The sequence below is a fragment of the Saimiri boliviensis genome, chromosome 12, assembly GCF_048565385.1.
Source record: "Saimiri boliviensis isolate mSaiBol1 chromosome 12, mSaiBol1.pri, whole genome shotgun sequence".
Classification (NCBI taxonomy): domain Eukaryota; kingdom Metazoa; phylum Chordata; class Mammalia; order Primates; family Cebidae; genus Saimiri; species Saimiri boliviensis.
In genome coordinates this window covers 117,002,027-117,022,369 of record NC_133460.1, presented here as the reverse complement: position 1 = coordinate 117,022,369, position 20,343 = coordinate 117,002,027, and the positions used below count along the sequence as shown (strand labels likewise).

General features: G+C 55.9%; 2 protein-coding genes across 3 annotated transcripts in view; one reads left to right on the top strand and one right to left on the bottom strand.

Moving 5' to 3' along the window:
• Positions 1 to 1,805: 1,805 nt before the first annotated feature.
• ZNF511 (zinc finger protein 511) lies at positions 1,806 to 6,968 on the bottom strand. The gene is made up of 6 exons (XM_039464985.1): positions 6,765 to 6,968; positions 6,082 to 6,155; positions 5,591 to 5,792; positions 5,282 to 5,406; positions 3,855 to 4,004; positions 1,806 to 2,145 (listed from the first exon to the last, which is right to left on the bottom strand). Exons 1-6 carry the CDS (start codon positions 6,915 to 6,917, stop codon positions 2,067 to 2,069), a joined length of 783 nt encoding a protein of 260 aa, XP_039320919.1. The 5' UTR covers positions 6,918 to 6,968; the 3' UTR covers positions 1,806 to 2,066.
• TUBGCP2 (tubulin gamma complex component 2) overlaps positions 6,900 to 20,343 on the top strand; it is a 28,707-nt gene continuing 15,263 nt past the window's right edge. Inside the window, exons 1-5 of one of the 2 annotated variants that reach the window (XM_039464978.2) lie at positions 6,900 to 7,038; positions 12,998 to 13,186; positions 15,189 to 15,317; positions 15,662 to 15,838; positions 17,134 to 17,293. In XM_039464978.2, the coding sequence (XP_039320912.1) occupies positions 13,037 to 13,186; positions 15,189 to 15,317; positions 15,662 to 15,838; positions 17,134 to 17,293 (616 nt within the window). In that variant the 5' untranslated portion in view covers positions 6,900 to 7,038; positions 12,998 to 13,036. Of the gene's footprint in view, positions 7,039 to 12,979; positions 13,187 to 15,188; positions 15,318 to 15,661; positions 15,839 to 17,133; positions 17,294 to 20,343 lie in introns of both variants that reach the window. The other variant, XM_039464979.2, reaches the window with a different exon arrangement.

Below are 20,343 nucleotides of genomic sequence, written 5' to 3'. Positions count from 1 at the left end.
CCCATCACAGCGCCACGTGTGTCCCTGTGCGACAATCCTGCATGTTCTTTGCATGTACCCCAACACTGAAAATGCAATTAAAAGAAGTGTCTTGTTAGCTAAAGTGTTGCTATTTCTGATAATCCATGTTGATTATATATTATGTCTTCGATTGGACCACTGAGAGAAAAAGCATGTAGCAAATTAGGCGGACATGGCCTGTGATGGTAAGAGGCTAAATTTCCAAGACAGTGAAATGAAGAAAGGAAATGTGTTAGCGTTTATGAAGCCTGTGTTTTAAAACCCACACCAAACAGCTACATGATTCCTAGAAACATTCAAGGGGTGTGATTTTTTCCAGGTTGTAACTTTGGAAATTGCTCAGCATGAAGAACCGTGGACTCAAATCTCCCCCCATTCAGCCCCCATTTTCACGACAGTGGAGGCTGATCCAGAGCCTGAGACGTTGGCTCCTGTGTACCCCGACGCGGGCCCTGGACCCTGCAGGAGGAGGGAATTGCATTCTGTCCTTGTTGAGGCAACTGCTCGGGTTGCCTGTAAACTAAACACAGTGCTACAGGCCTCACTTCACGTTCTTGTCGTCCTGGGCTGCTGGAGCCTCCGCTTGCGTGGGTGCGAGTGGCCTGGTCCACACGGTGAAACACGTCTCTACTAAAACACACAAAAATTAGCTGGGTGTGACGGCGCACGCCTGTAGTTCCAGCGACTGGGGAGGCTCCGTCTCAGGAAAAAAAAAATGGATGCAGCCCACGTACAATTAATTATGATGCCGGCTTTTAAAAAAAATCAGTAACATTCTCATACCGAGGTTCTACACTCTCCACTTGTCAGAAGAAACACTGAGGCTGAATAAACAGCTTCCAGGCAGAGACGAAGCTCGGACTGGAACCCAGGACCAGCGTGCCCAAAGCCTGACACTCAGCCCTGCTGTGAACAAGAGTTCCAGCAGAATCTCCTCGCTCGTGCAGGGAGCCCATGCAGCAGCCAGGGAAGGACTGGACGGGCGGGGAGGTCTCCCGGGGCAGGCGGGGCAGTCGGGGCGAGGTCTCCCGGGGGAGGTCGGGGCAGGCGGGGCGAGGTCTCCCGGGGGAGGTCGGGGCAGTAAGGAATGGGCCATGAGGCGATGCCAGGGCGAGGGCCCAGAGGCACCTGCCACATGCTGTGGGAACAGGGCCTCTGAAGGGAGACATGGTCGGGGGTCCCCACGGTGCCAGCCCTGAGAGCCCTAATTTTATCAAAACAGAGCCCTTTCTCCAGGACACACTGCCTCAGCTTATCTCTGCACTCCAATGCCGGCCCCGACTTCCGGCTGCGATTCCTGCTACAGGCTCTGTGCTCCCCGACGGTACTTGTGATGGGTCCTGCACCCTCTGGGGCAGCACCTCATGGTCCCCAGCACCCACACCACCCAAGCACCCTGTGCCCCCAGCACCCCATGCCCCCCACATCCCAAGCCCCCCACTAACCCTCAACCCAATACCCCACACCCCCAGCACCCTGTGCCCCCGAGCACCCCATGCCCCCCCAGCACCCTGCACCCTCAGAGCCACCTGTGCCCCTCCCTGTGGGCATCACCACCTACACCGCCAGGTCTGCTGGCAGAGTGGTGTTGTAAGGACAAGTGGGAGTGGTTCCCAAAGCCAGGAGGTCAGGGATGCCGTGAATCCTATCCGCTACCCAGCTCGGAGGGGCGCCAGGACTTTATAAACCTTCCTGAAAACGGAGGGTGGAGAGCAGAATACCCATGGGTAACGGTAACCACCCCCACCGAGCTCAGCACAGAAGTGAAGACTCGAGGCCATCAGTGAAAAATACTACTTCACGTGTTTAAACATCGGTTCTCAGGGTGGGCCTGCAGGGGCGGCAGGACGTCCACATCTCATTCCCGACAGCGTGCTGGGTGCCCCACGGCTTCTGATGACAGCTGCTGATGCCATTTGCTGAGGGACAGAGACAGGCAGGATGGCGAGGGCCTGGGCCCGGGGTGGCCACACCAGGTCCGAGAAAGGCCCAGGCCGGTGTCCCTCCAGTGGCACTGCCCACCGCTCCTTTACTGTCTGAGTCCATCAGCACTGCTTGGTTTTCTTCTTGCTGCTTTTAAATCCTCGAGCGGCACCCTGACCAAAGCAGATGGTAGAGGGTATTCTGGGATGGAAGAAAGTTCCGTATTAGACGCTGTATTTTCTTTGCCAACAAACAACCCAGCTCATAACAGCAGCTGTGAGTCTCCTTCTCTCTGAGAAGAAAGTTGCCCAGGTGCCAAGGCAAGAGCCTGAAGGCACAATCTGTCCCAGAATAATAAATGATTAGTTTTAGCAATGATACCAAATATATTTAGAAAAGGTCAATTATATAATCAATCTTATCGAATCATTATTCTTCACTATTAATCTTTGCTTTAGTATTATAGCATAAAAACATTTTAGTCTTACAGAATAGAAACAACCAGGTGAAATGCGATTAGGAACTGAAGGGACACTGTGAGAAGTGACCAGGAGGCGAGAGTGAGAGCCTTTCGGTCACGCCAGCGCCTGGGGAGGTGCCCGCTACTCAGCAGCCCGTGAAGGGGAGTTTCCTTTCACTGGGGGAGTTGAGAGAACACGGCTCTGCCTGGCTCTTGAGGAAGGCCCGACACCAGCCAGGCCGGCCCGCAGACATCCAGGGGCTTAAACGCCTGTCTGCAGTGCTGTGCTCCGACGGTCACCATCCTCGTCCACTCTCAGGTTCCACTTTCCCACCTGGCTCTCCTTTTAGGTTCTTAGAAGTTGTGAGAAGTAAGAGTAGGGGAAGCCTTTGATCTTTCTGATGAGTGTGTAAAGATGTGCCTCTCTCCCTTGCAGCGGCTACCTGAAAGGGAAGGGCCCCTGTACTGTCAGCTCGTGATCTGCTTCACCCTATCCATCGCGTCAGATGGGTCACTCTCCTGACCCTGCTCCCCGCCTTGTAAACAATAAATATCAGCACGCACAGGCATTTGGGGTCACTACGGGTCACTCCGCACCTCAGTAGTCGTGGTTCCCTGGACCCAGATGAATTCTTCTCATCTCTGTGTCTTGTGACTTTCTTTCCTGGGATCTATCGTCTCCGCCCACTAGACCCTGCGGGGCTGGACCCTGCACTTCTTATTCTCTGTCGCTCTAGGAACAGGCAGGATGCACGGCCAGCCGGCCCTCCTGGGTCCCGGGGCAGCTCCCTTTCCACAGCTGCTCCCAGACCTACTTCCTGTGGGAGATCCTGCCGGCCACCTGTGCCCACCGGCCGGGAAGGACTCCAAACTTTCATAGTGTGGTTTTCGAGAATGATTACGGTGGCTCCTGCCAGGCCCTTGGGGCTGAGCAGTCCCGCTACCCGACGGCCCGATGAAAACCCCCGCAGCCCCAGCCCCCGGCTCATTCAGAGGCCAAAGTCCGAGGGTGCAGGGAACACCAGCTTCATCTTCCATCTGTTTCTTCCATCTGTTTGGTGACTTTTTCTCCATTGTTCAACATTTTCCCCGAATTAATTTGCAATCAACTTTAACCCAATAAAAGTACAGTTAATGCTAGAAAGACAGATGCTGGGTTGTAACGAGCAACTGCAGGTGAAATCTTGCCATCCCACCCAGACGAAGAGGAAAAGAGAGTGGGGCCTGGCACTTCTGCGCCTCAGTGGTTCAGAAACAGGATGCAAGAGAAACAAAGTTATCCACTGGAACAGAAATGTCGGGACCTTCACCTCTGGCAGAAGCAGATTTTCTTACCCAGCGCTACCTTTCTGAATTCAGTATGAGAAAAACAGCAGCCCAGGATGCAACCCAGAGTGCTCAGCACTGGCACGCATTCAGAACGTGTTTCAGAAAGAGGCCCGGCACTGACCTATGACTGTAGGTCCGCCTCTCACCTGCCGGTGCAGGGGAGGCCACCGCAGGCTCAGTGCAGATTTCCATGGCATCCCCTTCTGACCGCTCTCCGCTGTTCCCCTGGACTTCCGCTGAGGCTTGGGTGCCGGCCCCTGGCGAGGCTGGGCTGCGGGGACACACACAGCAGTGAGCGGCAGCCCTGCGTGGCTCCTACAGCCCAGCGCTCTCCAGAAATGAACTTGCAAGAAAGAAACTATGCTTTTCCTTGTAAATAGCATATTTCCTTACTATTTTGGCGTAGTCTAATTTTATACGGTGGTTTTCGAGCTACGGGAAAAGGAGAATGATTAAGCCAAGGTCATTGTTTATATAATAAAGCCTGCATTTTATCAACTTAACTGTAACAATCATACTTTTTTTGAAAATAGTATTTTTCTGGTGTCAATGGTGCCACAGGTCTCTTTATGAGTGTGAGAAATTTGCTAAAGTTAACCAGAGATTATAGTCATTTTTGCAATACAGGTATCTCAATCCACCACTGTAGAGTTTTTCTCCTTAAATGATCCCTCAGAAAGGAGACAATTACTTTCTACAAAGTCTTTGTAAAACCTCCCATGTTGCAGTGGCTTCTCCCAATTGTTTTATTTTAAACAGCAAGTACTCCTTGAGAAAATGTCTGAAAGCTTCATCTAAAATAATCAGTTAAAAAAGGAAAAAATATAACACAACTTAAGAATTGTTCTGTCTGGACACAGTAATCCCAGCACTTTGGGCAGCTGAGGCAGGTGGATTGCTTGAGCCCAGGAACTCAAGACCAGATTGGGCAACACAGCAAGACGCTGTCTCTAGGAAACAGAAAAATTTCCTGAGTGTGGTGATGCGTATTGCTAGTCCTAGCCCTTTAGGAGGCTAGAGTGGGAGAATCGCTTGAGCCTGGGAGATGGAAGTTGCACCTAGATCACAACACTGCACTCCAGCCTGGGTGTCAGAGCGAGACCCTGTCTCAGAAACAGGATTGTTCCTGGAGGTTATTTCCCGAGAGTGCGCTGCCTCTGTGGTAACGTGTTAGTAAATGGCTTTGCTGTCAAGCTCACATGGGCACACCGAGGACAAAGAAAAAGCCCAGGCTGAGTGATGTGGGCTGCAGGAGGTACAGGCACAGCCCTGGGGGTGTGAGTGTGGAGGCGCTGTGCCCGGTCATTCCCACACCCCCCCTCCTGCCTCCTCGGGCACCAAGCCGTGCAGCCGAGGCTCCTCTCCAGCCTCCCTTCGGCAGGGCGGCCTGTGTACTCCCAAGGTTTCAGGTACCTGCAGGTGAACACCCCTGAGGGACACACAGGTGCTTAACCGTGGCGTCTAAGTCTGACAATCTGTGCATCTGGCTGGTTGGAAGCCTTTCCCTAAAATCAAAGGCAGGCAGTGCTGAGCCTGGCGGCTCCCTACCTTCTGCTTTTCTTTGGCTTATCAAAACGGAAGTCCACGGGGTACAGGTGCATCCTCACCATGTGATCCTTCCGGTCTCTGCTGGTCTTGAACTTCTCTGTGCAGCCTTCTACCAGGCACTGGTACTGAAATGGAGACAGCATCACCTCCCTCTGACCCCTGGCCCTCCCCCACTGCCACGCCCCCACAGCTGGGCTGCCAAGGGCCGGAAGGTGTCCCTGGCCTTGCCTGTGCACCCAAGAGCTGGGGGCAGTGCTCCGAGCCTATCGCACTGGGGGAAGCCTTGGCGGCTGTGCAGACGTCACCCACCATGTCCTGCCTCTCGGACAGGATCTGGAAGAGCGAATCGTGCCACTCCAGGATGTGGGCATCCAGCAGGTGTCCAGAAGGGAAGGCCCGTTTGCAAAAAGAGCAAACGTTTCCGTGCAGCGTGTGGTAGTGGTGCTCGTAGTCGTCCAGGGCATCGAACACTTGGCAGCAGCCGGCCACCTGGCAGGTGAACGCGGGCACCCTGCCAAGGAGACCTGCTCAGGGGACCCTCTGCCGGTGCGAGGAACCAAGCTGGGCTTTCTGCCCAGTTTCCCTTTGAGACGTCCCATAAAGCCCCCATGCATCTTCTGTAATTCCAAGGCCTCTTTTTGTGAATAAAATTTCACAAACAGGCTGGGTGGTGGAGAAGCTGGGCACGCCAAAGCTGGACAGGCACAGTGCCTCGGTGGGGCGGCCGCACGTGGAGGCGCCGGCAGCCCTGCCCCAGGGACAAGGCACGGGGCAGGGAGGCACAGGAGTGGCACGCTCACCTGGGCTTCTCAGGCACATCGGCCACCTGCAAGAGCACGTCCTGGAGGTAAAGGTGGCGCTGCACGTCCCCATCCTGCAGGAAACGTGCGTCGTGGGTGTGGCCGGGAGCCTCACGACAGGGTCTTGCGTTAGGCCCCACCCACACCGGTGGCCCCACCCATCCCGGGCTGCGGTCCCGCCCCACAGCCATAGGCCCCACCCCGCGGCCATAGACCCGGCCTGCCCCAGGCTGAGGCTCCGTCCTCCAGCCACAAGTCCCGCCTGACCCAGGTTCCGCCCCTGCCTCGAAGCCTCAGGCCCCGGCCCTGCCCACTCCAGGCTCCAGCCCCGCCCCGCGACCGTAGGCCCCGCCCACTCGAAGATCTAGCCCCACCCTGCAGCTTCAGGTCCCACCTGCCCCAAGCTCCGGTACCGTCCCGCAGTTGTAGGCCCCGCCTACTTCAGGCTCCGCTCCCACCCCTCGGCCTCAGGCCCCGCCCAAAGCCCCAGGCCCCGCCTGCCCCGGACTCCGGCCCCGCCCCACGGCCTCAGGTCCCGCCCCAAAGCCGCAGACCCCGCCTGCCCTGGACTCCGGTCCCGCCCCGCGGCCTCAGGTCCCGCCCACTCTAGGCTCCGGCCCCGCCCCGCAGCCGTAGGACCCGCTGGATCCTACAACTGCCCTGCTCCTCTTTCCCTCAATCACCTCGAAGAACTCGTGTTCCCGCGGGAAGCGCACCGGGCGCGCAGCGAAGCGAAAAGGCGCGGCCTCGGCGGCGGGATCCCGCGCTACAGGCAGTGGCTCGGCCGTCCCGGGCCCCGCGGCGAGGCGGGCGCGTAGCGTCGGGGGCAGCTGCATCTCTCTGGGCGCGGGCCCGCGGAGCCAGTCGGCCACCGTCCGCGAGCCGGGCCGGACGTGACGTCTCGCGCACTTCCGCCGCCGTCGGGGGCTGCGCGGGCTCTGCGGCTCCCGGGCTGCGGTGAGTCCCGGCCGGGCCCTGGCGCGGCGGGCGGGGGGGTACTGGGGGTCTCTCGGGCTCGGGCGGCCTCGGGGCGACGGGACTGGCGGGAGGCGGCTCTTCCCACGCGTTCCTCTGGCCGCGCGGCGGCCCCCGGGCTCTTGGCCAAAGCCCCTCGGGCCTGTGCCGGCCGGGTCAGCGCCTTGCCCCGCGGCCCGACCCTGAGCTGGGGCGGGACGGAGCGGCCTCCGGGTCGTCCCTGGTGTCCCCTCCCGGCCCTAGAAGCAGGGTCGCACGCCCTGTCCCGTCCACCTCGCCCCGGCTCCCGCCTGTCGGACCGCGTAGCCCCTGGATCTTGTTTCCTCTAAACCAGTCGCGAACGGGAGCCCCAGCGGCTCCGGTTGTATTGTGACCGTTTGCAACTCAAAGCTCTTGGGCGACCTCCCGTTACCTTAGTTCAAAGGCCCTTTCCTGGCTTGCCGGGGTCCCGTCGACCTCTCCAGTCCCTGCAGCTCCCGTGAAACACCGGACCTGTGCTCAGGGTGTGGGTGAAGGCATCGGAGGAGAGCGCGACAGCCTAGCGGGAGAGGCAGACGGCAGACTAAAGAGTTACCGGATCAAAACGGGGGTCGACAAAGCGCGGGGAGCAGGGCACGCTTCAGATCCGCTGCAGAGGATGGGCCCGGTGGTGGCGGACAGAGGCTTTAGCGTTCTCGCTCTGTCACCCAGGCTGGAGTGCAGTGGCGCGATCCTAGGTCGCAAACTCCTGGGCTCAAGTGGCCCTCCTGCCTCAACCTTCCAAAGAGCTAGGACTGCAGGTGTGAGCCGCTAGGTCTGCCCCTGCACTTTTTCCATGTTGGATACACAGATACCTCTCTGTTACAGCTGCTCAGTGTGCAGGACAGCAGCCTGCTGGGCGGGCTTGCAGCCCAGGACCGTGAGGCTCCACCAGGCTTAGGTGCATGGTAGGCCGTACACCATCTAGGTCAGCGAGTCCCTCCGTGGAGATCGCACAGAAGGAAATTACCTCCCCATGTATTTCTCTTTTTTCTTTGCGAGATAGAGTATCTCTCTGTCGCCCAGGCTGGAGTACCGTGGCCTGATCTTGGCTCATTGCAACCTCTGCCTCCTGGGCTCAAGCGATTCTTGTGCCTCAGCTACCCAAGTAGCTGGGATTATAGGTGTGTGCCAGGAGGCCTGGCTGATGTTTGTGTTTTTGGTAGAGACTGGTTTCCGCCATGTTGGCAGGCATTTCTCAGAATGCTGAGTGAGGCATGGCTGTACCGTCTCTGTAAAAGCATTTGGGCCCTTGACATTTTTCACAAGTTGTAAAATAACATTTTTCAAACCAATTTGTGCAGTTAGGTTTGAGCCCTCCACAGAGGCTGTCGGTCAGGTTCCTCTCTGTGCCCCGCCTGTCCGTGGTGGAGTGTGACATGCGTGCCTGGCTTCCTCAGCACTCGTCCCTGTGGTCACTCATGGCCGTGTGAGGAGTACTTCAGTCCTGCCCAGCCACAGACGCTGGGCCTATTTGCCTGATAAATAGTAAGAATTCAGGAGCATCGAGAAGAACAAGTCAGCGGCCACGGCTGAATCCTCCTCCGAGCTGTGTTTTCAGTGGGACTCTGCTCATTTCTGGCGGGACACTAGTGTCCCTGGCCCTTGCGCATTAAGTACCAAGAGCACCCTTCAGTCACTGTGACACCCCAGAGTTGCCCCAGGGTTTTCCTACAGGTCCCCTGGGGGGAGGGACCCCGTGCTGGTGTGGGCTTCCCTTCTGGAGGCATGTCCCCACATTCGGGGAGAGCAGCAGGCTTCTCAAAAACGAGCGCTTGTGACATGCAGACGCCCCTGCTTTTATTTCTACAGGAGATGTACAGTTTTCTGAAGGTGGTTTTTAAGTAAATGTTTACTTAGATGACTTCTCTTCAGGGTAGGTTTCTCCTGACTCGTGTCTGGTAGGGAAGTGCTGTGTTTTGGTGGCAAATGCTTTTCTTGCCACCGAGCATGACCAAAGTGTTTCTCAATCCAGCAGGTACAGAACAGCCTGCAGTCCTCGGGGAGCCGAACAGAATGTGGGTGAAACAGGTTTCCCTAGGATTCGAAGAGGCTGCTAGGCGGAAAGTTTTGGGTTGTCTTTTCTGCTTCACAAGCAGTTTGCAGGGCCTCATCCCAGACTCCCCATGACTATTAAAAAAGCAACTGGTAGGCCGGGCGTGGTGGCTCATGCCTTAATCCTAGCACTTTGGGAGGCCTAGGTGGGCGGATCACGAGGTCGGGAGATTGAGACCATCCTGGCCAATATGGTGAAACCCCGTCTCTACTAAAATACAAAAAATTAGCCAGGTGTGGTGGCGTGCGCTTGTAGTCCCAGCACTCAGGAGACTGAGGCAGGAGAATCGCATGAACTCAGAAGGTGGAGGCTGCAGTGAGCTGAGATCGTGTTTCAGCACTCCAGTCTGGGGACAGAGCGAGACTCTATCTCAAAAAAGAAAAAGAAGAAAGCAACTGGTAGTTTAAGATGTTGTCAGTGATTGGGACCCAATTTTTCCTTTTGTAAACTTAACCATTTCCCAGATAACAGCGTTACCATCTCCAGGAAGTAACGGTGGCTGTCTGTCTGTTTCTGCTTTTCTGGTAACCACAGTGCAAGAGTATCCTGTATGGGCCTGTGGGTGACCCCCATACAGGCACAGAGGAATGAGAGCTGAGCAGAGCCCTAGCACGCTTAGGGCTTGAGGAATATCTCACTTTATAGTGTTACTACTCAGCTATTTTCTGTTATATAATCCTTTACATAATCATATATTAGTTTATAGAAACAGGGCTTGAAGCCTCCCTTTATATAATCCTCTATATATAATCATTAATAGTTGATAGTATGAGTGCCTGAAGAATATTTCCCTACAAATATACCTATAATTATATCTTAGTTCATAATCGGAGGAATGCCTAGAGTGGACACAGTGCAGAGCATGAATTAAGGAATAAGCAGCTTATAATCGGAGGAATGCCTAGAGCAGACACAGTGCAGAGCATGGTTTAGGGAAGACAGTTACACCAGGACACGAATCCATGGCCCGGGCGGCAGCGTTCAGTATCGTAAAGATACCCGCTGTGTGGCAGGCTTGGGGCGAGAGCCACTCCTCCTGATAAAGGAGTTGCAGGACCCTGCTCCAGTTCTTCTGGAAGGCTGACCTCAGACCGGCTATCCACCTTGGTGACTGTGAACTTTTATCAGCTCTTGCTACTGTGCTGCTTAAAAAGCATCTTCCCATAGAAGCCACTGGAAGCTGCCAGAAGGTGGCGGTAACCCTGACAGCTCTGTCACTGCTGTGTGACTTAAAGCATCCTCCCATAAATCTTCTTAGAAGTAGTTTTCCCATAGATAGAAGTATCGCACTCTGCACCCTCTTCACTTCGCACGGCCCACCTTCGAGCCTCGGTGACCTAATGGGGGTGGACCCCTTACTGCACGTGGCCCTTGCCTTCATGGGAACCGGGCCCCTTGCTGTGCACTGTCCACCTCCTGGCCTAGGTGACCTAATGGGGGTGGACCCCATGTTTTATTGCTCACGACCCTATCACTATCCTTAAAGATGATTTCACGCACTGCCCTGCCCCCTAACGTATACACAACAAATACTCACGCTTCTGGACATTCGGGGCCTCGCCAGCCTAGCCTCGCCTGACTCTGCTTATAGGTGGCGTGGCCCCCCGAGCCCAGCTGCGTTTTCTTTGTACTTCTGTGTCCTGTCTCTTTTTTTCTCGGATCCTGTGCCTCAGCACAGCATAAGGCTCACCCCACGACCCTATGGAGCACTCAGCCTTACATCTGGCTCCCAACGTGCCCTACATGGGCTCTTCTGTGCTTTCTCAGGATGATTTCACTTCTCTCCACCACAGCTCAGGCAGGACCCATGGCTTCCCATTTTCAGAATAAGCTTGGAGAGGACATGTCCTTGTTCAGGGTCCCACCGCCTGGAAGTGACCACCTCAGTGTTCGGCCTGTGTGGGACTCCACATTGGGTGCCCTGCTGGCCTTGTGCATGGACTGTAGTTAACCATGAACACCTCCTGAGTCAAAGGCATGTGCCCGAGCAGCTCAGGGACCCTGCATGCTTGTTGGTCTACTTCCATTTTTGGAGATGCCCTGTCTGTGACGAGAATTTGATGTTCATATATGGAGACGCTGTTTTTTGTCACACAGGATTCAAATCTCACTTTCTCACCGTCGGGTCCCACACCGATAAGCAAGTTAGCATGTCGTGGGAGTGTGTGCCGGCCGAGTCTCCTGTATTCGATGTTCTGTTGAGCTCATCTTATCTTCCTGAGGCTGTCTGCAGCATGGTTATTTACCTTTTTTGGGTCATAATGCGTTTGAGAGTTTGTTGAAGGGCCATCTCCTCAGAAAATTCACAGATGATTTTGCCTGTAATTGTCAAGGGCTCATGTGTTAGGTATTATTCATGGACGCCAGATGAAGAGCCCTTGTGTAGATGAATTGAAATGTTTGTGAAACATGTAAAGTTTACTTGTATTTGTTTTTTAATCTATAGCCAGTTGCCTGTGTGTGTTTTTTGTTTCGTTTTGTTTTGTTTTTTGTTGAGACAGGATCTCCCTCTGTTGCCTAGGCTGGAGTGGCACAAGCGATCCTCTCACCTCAGCCTCCCAAGTGGGAGACTATGGGCATATGGCACCATGCCCAGCTGATTTTTGTACTTTTTTTGTAAAGACAGGGTCTCACTATGTTGCCCAGGCTGTCTTGAACTCCCGGCCTTGAGCGATTGACCTCACTCAGCCTCCCCAAATGCTGGGATTACAGGGAGGAGCCGGTGCAAACAGCCATGTGTTTGTATCAGAACTCCTGATGACAGTGGCTAATGACCAGCCACTGATGGGAGAGTCCGGGCAGTGCTTACCCAGCACCCTGACCCAGGGGCAGTGCACCTTACCCAGCACCCTGACCCCATGTTCTGCTGCCCACTCAAGCGTGTCTGTGACAGCTTCCATCTCATGTGTCATGTGTCTCCTGGCAAGACCCTGGGACAGCTGGTCAGCAGCTGCAGCGGAACCTCACTTAGCTCAGATGTGTAGGGAACGTGCAGAAATCTTACCAGAAGCATCTCTGTGGATAGCCATGCAGAAAAGGAGATGTCATGGGTCCGGGAACGCAGAAGGAACACAGAGCTGGATGGGCGAAGGGAGTTGCAGCTGGGTACCGCAGGGTCTCAGAACCAGTGTGGGTCTCTCGGGTGGAGGCTGTGATTTTACTGTGTGTACTGGGAGCTGGCATGGTGTGTATGGCTTGGGCCTCTGCACAGCTCCCTGTGTAGACCCCACAGGCAGGGTGTCATGTCTGCACATCTGGGACCAGAACGCTCTGCCCACCAGTTGAGGCGAGCAGCAGAGCGTCCCCTGCTGGCCCAGACCCTTGTGTGGAGGGAGACGCAGGAGAAAGGGGGTCCCCAGGTATCAGGCCACATCCACGTTGCCCACAGGCTGGCTCCCAGAGCTGTGGAGGCCGCCTGGAAGCTGTTGGCCAGCGAATCCCAGGCCCATGCACAGGACCCTCTGAGAGGCTGCTGGGGTATCAGGGAAGAGGCCCTAATCCCAGTCCCGTTCACAGGACCCTCGGAGAGGCTGCTGGGGGGTTGGGGAAGGGGCCCTAATCCCAGTCCCGTTCACAGGACCCTCGGAGAGGCTGCTGGGGGGGTTGGGGAAGAGGCCCTAATCCCAGTCCCGTGCACAGGACCCTCGGAGAGGCTGCTGGGGTGTCAGGGAAGAGACTCTAGTCCCAGTCCCGTTCACAGGACCCTCGGAGAGGCTGCTGGGGGGTTGGGGAAGGGGCCCTAGGCCAGGCAGGCCAGGTAATAACTTGGTTTGTCAAAGGTCTGACATTGGCCAGGCTTGAGTGTCAGAAAATATATTTTTATTTATACAGTTTTAATTTTATGAATAGCTGCCCTCTTACCTTTAGGAGAATGTTTTGTGATGTTGCTGCCTCAGAGCCATAACTATGAGTGAATTTCGGATTCACCATGACGTCAACGAACTGCTTAGCCTGCTGCGAGTCCACGGAGGAGATGGGGCTGAGGTCTACATCGACCTGCTTCAGAAGAACAGGACCCCGTACGTCACTACCACCGTCTCTGCTCACAGCGCCAAGGTAAGCACCACGCTTGGTGTGGTGCCGTGCGGGGTGAGCACCGCCCCGGGGCCGGGATGGTGCAGGGCTGTGTTTGGTGCAGGGTGCGGAGCTGGGGCCCTGTCCTGGGTGGCCTCGTGGTACTGGGAATGACGCGGACAGCACTCGGGCTTCATGCATGCAGCTCTGATTCTGCTGACTCCCCCAGCAGCTCCTATGGCTTCCCACTGTGCAGATGAGTAAATGGAGGCCCGAGGAGAACGCTGGGCCTAGAGCCCTCCCCCTTCCCCACTCCATCCCCTGCAGCCATGAGGAGGGAGAGCCCTGACATGTGCATTCCTGTGGATCAAAAGGAGGCACTGGTGTTAACCGTGCCGAAATCCCTTTAAGATGTCATTTCTTGATTCACATGATACGTAATTCAGAATTATAGTTTTTCAGAAAATGATTTTGAATTTGAAGGCTATTTTTAAAAGTACATTATGAATCTTCAGTTATTTAAACTGGCTCAAAACAGCGATAAGGGACAAGGATAATCAGGCAGATGAGCTGAGTGAGAGAGAGAGTTACGGGACACACGTTGAGTCCGTTCTGAGGGAAGCATTGTCAATCACTGAGCACAGGCCGGGCGCGGTGGCTCACGCCTGTAATCCCAGCACTTTGGGAGGCCGAGGCGGGCGGATCACGAGGTCAAGAGATCGAGACCATCCTGGTCAACGTGGAGAAACCCCGTCTCTACTAAAAATACAAAACATTAGCTGGGCATGGTGGCGCATGCCTGTAATCCCAGCTACTCAGGAGGCTGAGGCAGGAGAATTGCCTGAACCCAGGAGGCGGAGGTTGCGGTGAGCCGAGAACGCGCTATTGCACTCCAGCCTGGGTAACAAGAGCGAAACTCCATCTCAAAAAAAAAAAAAATCACTGAGCACAACACCCAAAGCTTGCACATGATCGTACATTCCTGAGGCAATACAGTGAGGTGTGTACGGTGAACTCATAAACTCCTGGGAAGAAACGTAAGCAGCTACTCTCCATACAAACCTGAAGAAGCATAAAAAGGCCAGGCGCAGGGACTCACGCCTGTAATGCCAGCAGTTTGGGAGGCCAAGGCGGCTGGGTGGCTTGAGCCTGGGTGTTCGAGACCACCCTGGGCAACGTGATGAAATCCTGTCTCTGCAAAAAATAAAATAACAAGGAGAAGCACAAAAGGAAAGAAACCATAATGGGAAATACAGATAAGCTGTGTTTTGTTTTGTTTTGAGATAGAGTCTCACTCTGTCACCCAGGCTGGAATACAGGTGGCACCATCTTGGCTCACTTCAGCCTCAGCCTCCCAGGCGCAAGTGATCCAACCACCTCAGCCTCCCGAGTAGCAACCACAGGCGAGTGCCACCACGCCTTGCTAATTTTTTAATCTTTTTATAGAAATGGGGTTTTGTGGGCTGAGTGCGGTGGCTCACGAATGTAATCCCAGCACTTTGGAAGGCCAGGGCAGGCGGATCACCTGAGGTCAGGAGTTGTGAGACCAGCCTGGCCAACATGGCGAAACCCCATCTCTACTAAGAATACAAAAATTATCTGGGCGTGGTGGTGCACACCTGTAATCCCAGCTACTCAGGAGGCTGAGGCAGGAGAATCACTTGAACCCGGGAGGTGGAGGTTGCAGTGAGCCGCAGTCACACCATTGCACTCCAGCCTGGGTGACAGAGTGAGACTCTGTCTCAAAAAAAAAAATGGGGTTTTGTTATTTTGCCCAGGCTGGTCTTGAACTCCTGGACTCAAGCAGTCTACCTGCCTTGGCCTCCCAAAGTGCTGGGATTACAGGTGTGAGCCACTGCCTGGTTCCAAACATGGATAAGTTTAACACAATATTCAGATGAGTTTTCTTCGTTTATTTCAGAGAGATGATTATTTAGCCTACCCAAGTTTAACTCTTGGTTCACTGTGCTTAATTTTCTTGAAGGTTTTTTTAAAGTGCTTTATTAATTACTGTCATTAAATCACTCATATTTGTGCTTTTGAGGTTAAAATTGCAGAGTTCTCTCGTACCCCAGAAGACTTTCTAAAGAAATATGACGAACTGAAATCCAAAAATACGAGGAACCTTGACCCGCTGGTATACCTGCTGTCAAAGCTCACGGAAGACAAAGAGGTGGGTGCCATGCCGCCTGCCATACTGCACCCGGCTGCCCGTGTCGGGCGTGAGGTGGCATCTCCTGCTCTCTTCATGCCACCTTCCCGTCAGTTCACCAGTAGCACTTCTAGGCCAGGTAGGACATTTGTGGTGAACCAGAATGAAAGATCACCCATGATAGATGTAAACATGAGAAACAGCCTCTGGGGCTGGGGGCCTCTCATTTCCCGTGTGTCGCTCTGCTATTAAGAGGAGCACCTGTCAGGTGGGCAGCCGTCCTGGCGGTGATGTCCCTTGCTCATCCACTGTGGCCAGGGTTGTGCTGGCCTGGTGTGGAGGTTTGAGTGTTTGCATGTTTTCAGACTCTGCAGTACTTACAACAGAATGCGAAAGAAAGAGCTGAGCTCGCAGCCGCCACTGTGGGCAGCAGTGCCACCAGCATCAGCGTCCCTGCGGCAGCCTCCAAGATCTCCATGCAGGAGCTCGAGGAGCTGAGGAAGCAGCTTGGCAGCGTGGCCACTGGCTCCACACTGCAGCAGGTACTGCGTCCGTGGCTGTCCACAGGCGCCCACGCTTACTGCTGTGCCGGGCCCCTGCCGGAAGGGCACATCTCTGTCATTTATTACTAGAGAGGCTGAGGCTTAATGCTTAATCATGACCTAGCTCTATATGTTTAATATTTTTTAAACCTAGAATTCTGGACTACAAGAATAAATACCAAGGAGGTTCCTACCCACTTGGGAGTCACGCTGCAGGTGGCCGCGTGGCTCTGAGCCCGCCAATCCTGACCCCCCATTCACACTGCAGGTGGCCGTGTGGCTCTGAGTCCGCCCAGTCCTGACCCCCCCATTCATGAAATTTTTGACAATTTTGAGGAGATGCTTTCAGATTACTATATTTTCAAGACTTGAAAGTAGAACCATTTTTGTTACTCTGTCTGTGTTTACGACTCGCTCTGGGTTTTGATTTTCTGTCCTGCCCTGGTCTTTTGATGTAAGTCATCTCCCAGTCTCTCTCCTTGGAGCTGCCACGTTTCTGCCTTTGTGGCCTTTAAACTTCCTTCAGAGTTGCATCCTTGAGGCATCCTAGCCTTGCTGGGTGTGTGTTGAGTGCAGTGGCTCCAAAGGACCTGGCCGGTTCCTGGGCACCAGATGTGTTGCCAGGCCTCTGTCCAAGTCCCCCTCAGCCCTGGCACCGCTCTCCCTGTGTGGCATGTAAGGAGACTGGGTCTTATTGCCAAGTACAGAGACGGTTTGCACCGGCCGCTGTCCCTGACCCGCCCTGAGTGGGAGTCGGTGCTTCCGAAAGCTGGACCAGCCCTGGCCGGCCTCGTCAGCCTCGGGCGGCCACTGATTCAGGAGGGTGGGTGCTCTGACCACATCAGGAGCCACCCTGTCATGGCGCTGCTGCCTCAAGCCTTCCTGGGGCCCTTCTCCGGCAGGGTGAGGGTGCTTGTCTGTTGCTGAAGCCTGTTTTCACCCAGCAAAGGTAGTCACTGCCAGGAAGAAGCAATTCTGATTGTTCACAGGGCGCCCTTCTCTGAAACAGCTGCTCTGTGCCGGGATGCAGCCTCTCCCACGGTTTCCCCTGCTGGTGCTCATGGTTCTTGGGGGGCCCCTTGTGGGACCTGAACCCCTGAAAAGAAGGGCTAGGACTCCCGTCTGCCGTGTTCCCCAGCCCCTCACGCTGTGGCTGGCGTGCTGAGGTGCACCTCATTTCTATGTGGTTGAGTCTTCATCATCTTTGCAAAGGTAACAGTTTCTGCGAGTGTCTTAGTTGAGTGTTGGCACTAAACTGTACCTTTCTGGTTTTGTTTTAAAAACATCCTTGGTAGTCTCTGGAGCTTAAAAGAAAGATGCTTCGAGACAAGCAGAACAAAAACAATTCAGGCCAGCACCTCCCCGTCTTCCCAGCGTGGGTGTACGACAGACCTGCACTGATAGGAGATTTCCTGATTGGCTCCGGCACGAGCACAGACACGACTTTGCCAATAGGTATGTGATGCGTTTATTTCTGGCCTCTGCCTGGCAGGACACTGCAGCCCAGCCCTCCCCTGGGCCTGCCCTTCCTCAGGCGCCGAGGCTCCACTCTGGCTGGCTGCCGCCTCCGCACTCCCATCCCAGGGTGGCAGCAGAAAGTGGCTCACCAGGGTCCTGGAGGTTCTTCCGTCCCTCCTGCTGGAGCTGCGAGCTAAGCTTCGGGACGGCCTGCAGCCGGCCCCTCCCCAACTGGCACCCTGGCGCCCTGGTGCCCTGGTGCAGACTCACAGGCACCAGAAGCATGTGTGGCACTCATTTTGACTCCCGTAGGTTCTGTTACGGCCGTGCTCTCAGAGGCCTCTTAAAGGTAGTGCGCTCGTAAACAAGATGCAGGTGAGACCACACAGTCATTTCACGACAGGCCGTTGGGGACCTGGCATGTGTTTGTCTGTCACAATTCATGAGTGCGTTTTTCATTTTCTTTTTTTATTTTTTCGAGATGGAGTCTCGTTCTGTCACCCAGGCTGGAGTGCAGTGGTGCAGTCTCAGCTGTGAGCCCTGCAGCTGGCTCAGGTCAGGGTGCGGGTGCCCTCGGCACACTGAGTGTGAGACGCGGCTGTGAGCCCTGCAGCTGGCTCAGGTCAGGGTGCGGGTGCCCTCGGCACACTGAGTGTGAGACGCGGCTGTGAGCCCTGCAGCTGGCTCAGGTCAGGGTGCGGGTGCCCTCGGCACACTGAGTGTGAGACGCGGCTGTGAGCCCTGCAGCTGGCTCAGGTCAGGGTGCGGGTGCCCTCGGCACACTGAGTGTGAGACGCGGCTGTGAGCCCTGCAGCTGGCTCAGGTCAGGGTGCGGGTGCCCTCGGCACACTGAGTGTGAGACGCGGCTGTGAGCCCTGCAGCTGGCTCAGGTCAGGGTGCGGGTGCCCTCGGCACACTGAGTGTGAGACGCGGCTGTGAGCCCTGCAGCTGGCTCAGGTCAGGGTGCGGCTGCCCTTGGCACACTCAGTGTGAGACGCGGCTGTGAGCCCTGCAGCTGGCTCAGGTCAGGGTGCGGGTGCCCTCGGCACACTGAGTGTGAGACGCGGCTGTGAGCCCTGCAGCTGGCTCAGGTCAGGGTGTGGGTGCCCTCTGCACACTCAGCATCCCAGGAAAGGGGCGACCTCACCCCACCTCCCTCCCACGGCCACAGGCCACAGTCCAGCCTGCCTCGCCTGCCTTTGTCCACGCCGTCCCTACCCCCTCATGCTGCCTGTGCAGACTTGAGAATGGAGCTCACTGTGGCGTACCTGCGGGGGACTGTCCAGCCCCTCTCCCCACGATTTGGCCAGCATCTCTGTGTGATAGGACAGGTGCCTTGGAAAGCACCAGAACCTTGTGGGCATGAAGCGGCTGCCAGCTCTCCACGTTCCTGCCGTGCTTCCACACACACCGTGTGGGCGTCCCCCTGGCCAGCGCCGCCATGGCAGTGCCCCTCCCGTGCAGCCTGCAAAGCTGTTTCCAGGTCTGTGCTGCCTCTTCCCCACGCCGGCATGGAGGAGCCAGTGGTTGGTGGTCGTTTGGATGCAGTGACTGGCAGGCATCGTCGTGGGAGGAGCCGTGGTTGGTGGTCGTTTGGATGCAGTGAATTGCAGTCATCATCGTGGGTGTCCAGATGGCACTGAGCGTGTTGGATACTGGGGAGCTGAAGCAACTGACTTTTTTTTTTTTTTTTTTTTTTTGAGATGGGATTTCACTCCTTTGCCTAGGCTGAAGTGCAGTGGCACGATCTCAACTCACTGTAGCCTCGACCTCCTGAGCTCAGGTGATCTTCCCACCTCAGCCTCCTGAGTAGCTGGGACTGCAGGCGTTCATCATCACATGCAGCTAATTTTTTTTTTTTATTGGAGACAGGGATTCACCATGTTGCCCAGGCTGGTCTTGAACTCCTGGAGTCAAGCAATCTGTCCACCTTGGCTTCCTAAAGTGATGGGATTGCAGGTGTGAGCCACTGTGCCCGGCCTGAAGCAACTCTTGAGGTCCCTCCACAGTCAGGCGCACCTCCACCCCACTGTGAGGCTTCTCCCCACAAGGGTATTGGCCAAGACTTGGTGGCTGTGGATGAATGAGGCCAACATGGTGGAAAGTCGGTGATGCAGAGTAAGAGGCAGTCCCTGGAAGACGCCCTTGCCGCCCAGCAAACGCCAAGCCACACCCACTGCTTTAGGAAGGGCAGGCGGGTGTCGGAGGCTTGGCTTTGTGGGTCCTGAGAAGGCCACACCCACCGCTTTAGGAAGGGCAGGCGGGTGTCGGAGGCTCGGCTCTGTGGGTCCCGAGAAGGCCACACCCACTGCTTTAGGAAGGGCAGGCGGGTGTCGGAGGCTCGGCTTTGTGGGTCCTGAGAAGGCCACACCCACCGCTTTAGGAAGGGCAGGCGGGTGTCGGAGGCTTGGCTTTGTAGGTCCTGAGAAGGCCACACCCACCGCTTTAGGAAGGGCAGGCGGGTGTCGGAGGCTCGGCTCTGTGGGTCCCGAGAAGGCCACACCCACCGCTGTAGGAAGGGCAGGCGGGTGTCGGAGGCTTGGCTCTGTGGGTCCCGAGAAGGCCACACCCACCGCTGTAGGAAGGGCAGGCGGGTGTCGGAGGCTCGGCTCTGTGGGTCCCGAGAAGGCCACACCCACCGCTTTAGGAAGGGCAGGCGGGTGTCGGAGGCTCGGCTCTGTGGGTCCCGAGAAGGCCACACCCACTGCTTTAGGAAGGGCAGGCGGGTGTCGGAGGCTTGGCTTTGTGGGTCCCGAGAAGGCCACACCCACCGCTTTAGGAAGGGCAGGCGGGTGTCGGAGGCTCGGCTTTGTGGGTCCCGAGAAGGCCACACCCACCGCTGTAGGAAGGGCAGGCGGGTGTCGGAGGCTCGGCTTTGTGGGTCCCGAGAAGGCCACACCCACTGCTTTAGGAAGGGCAGGCGGGTGTCGGAGGCTCGGCTTTGTGGGTCCCGAGAAGGCCACACCCACCGCTTTAGGAAGGGCAGGCGGGTGTCGGAGGCTCGGCTCTGTGGGTCCCGAGAAGGCCACACCCACTGCTTTAGGAAG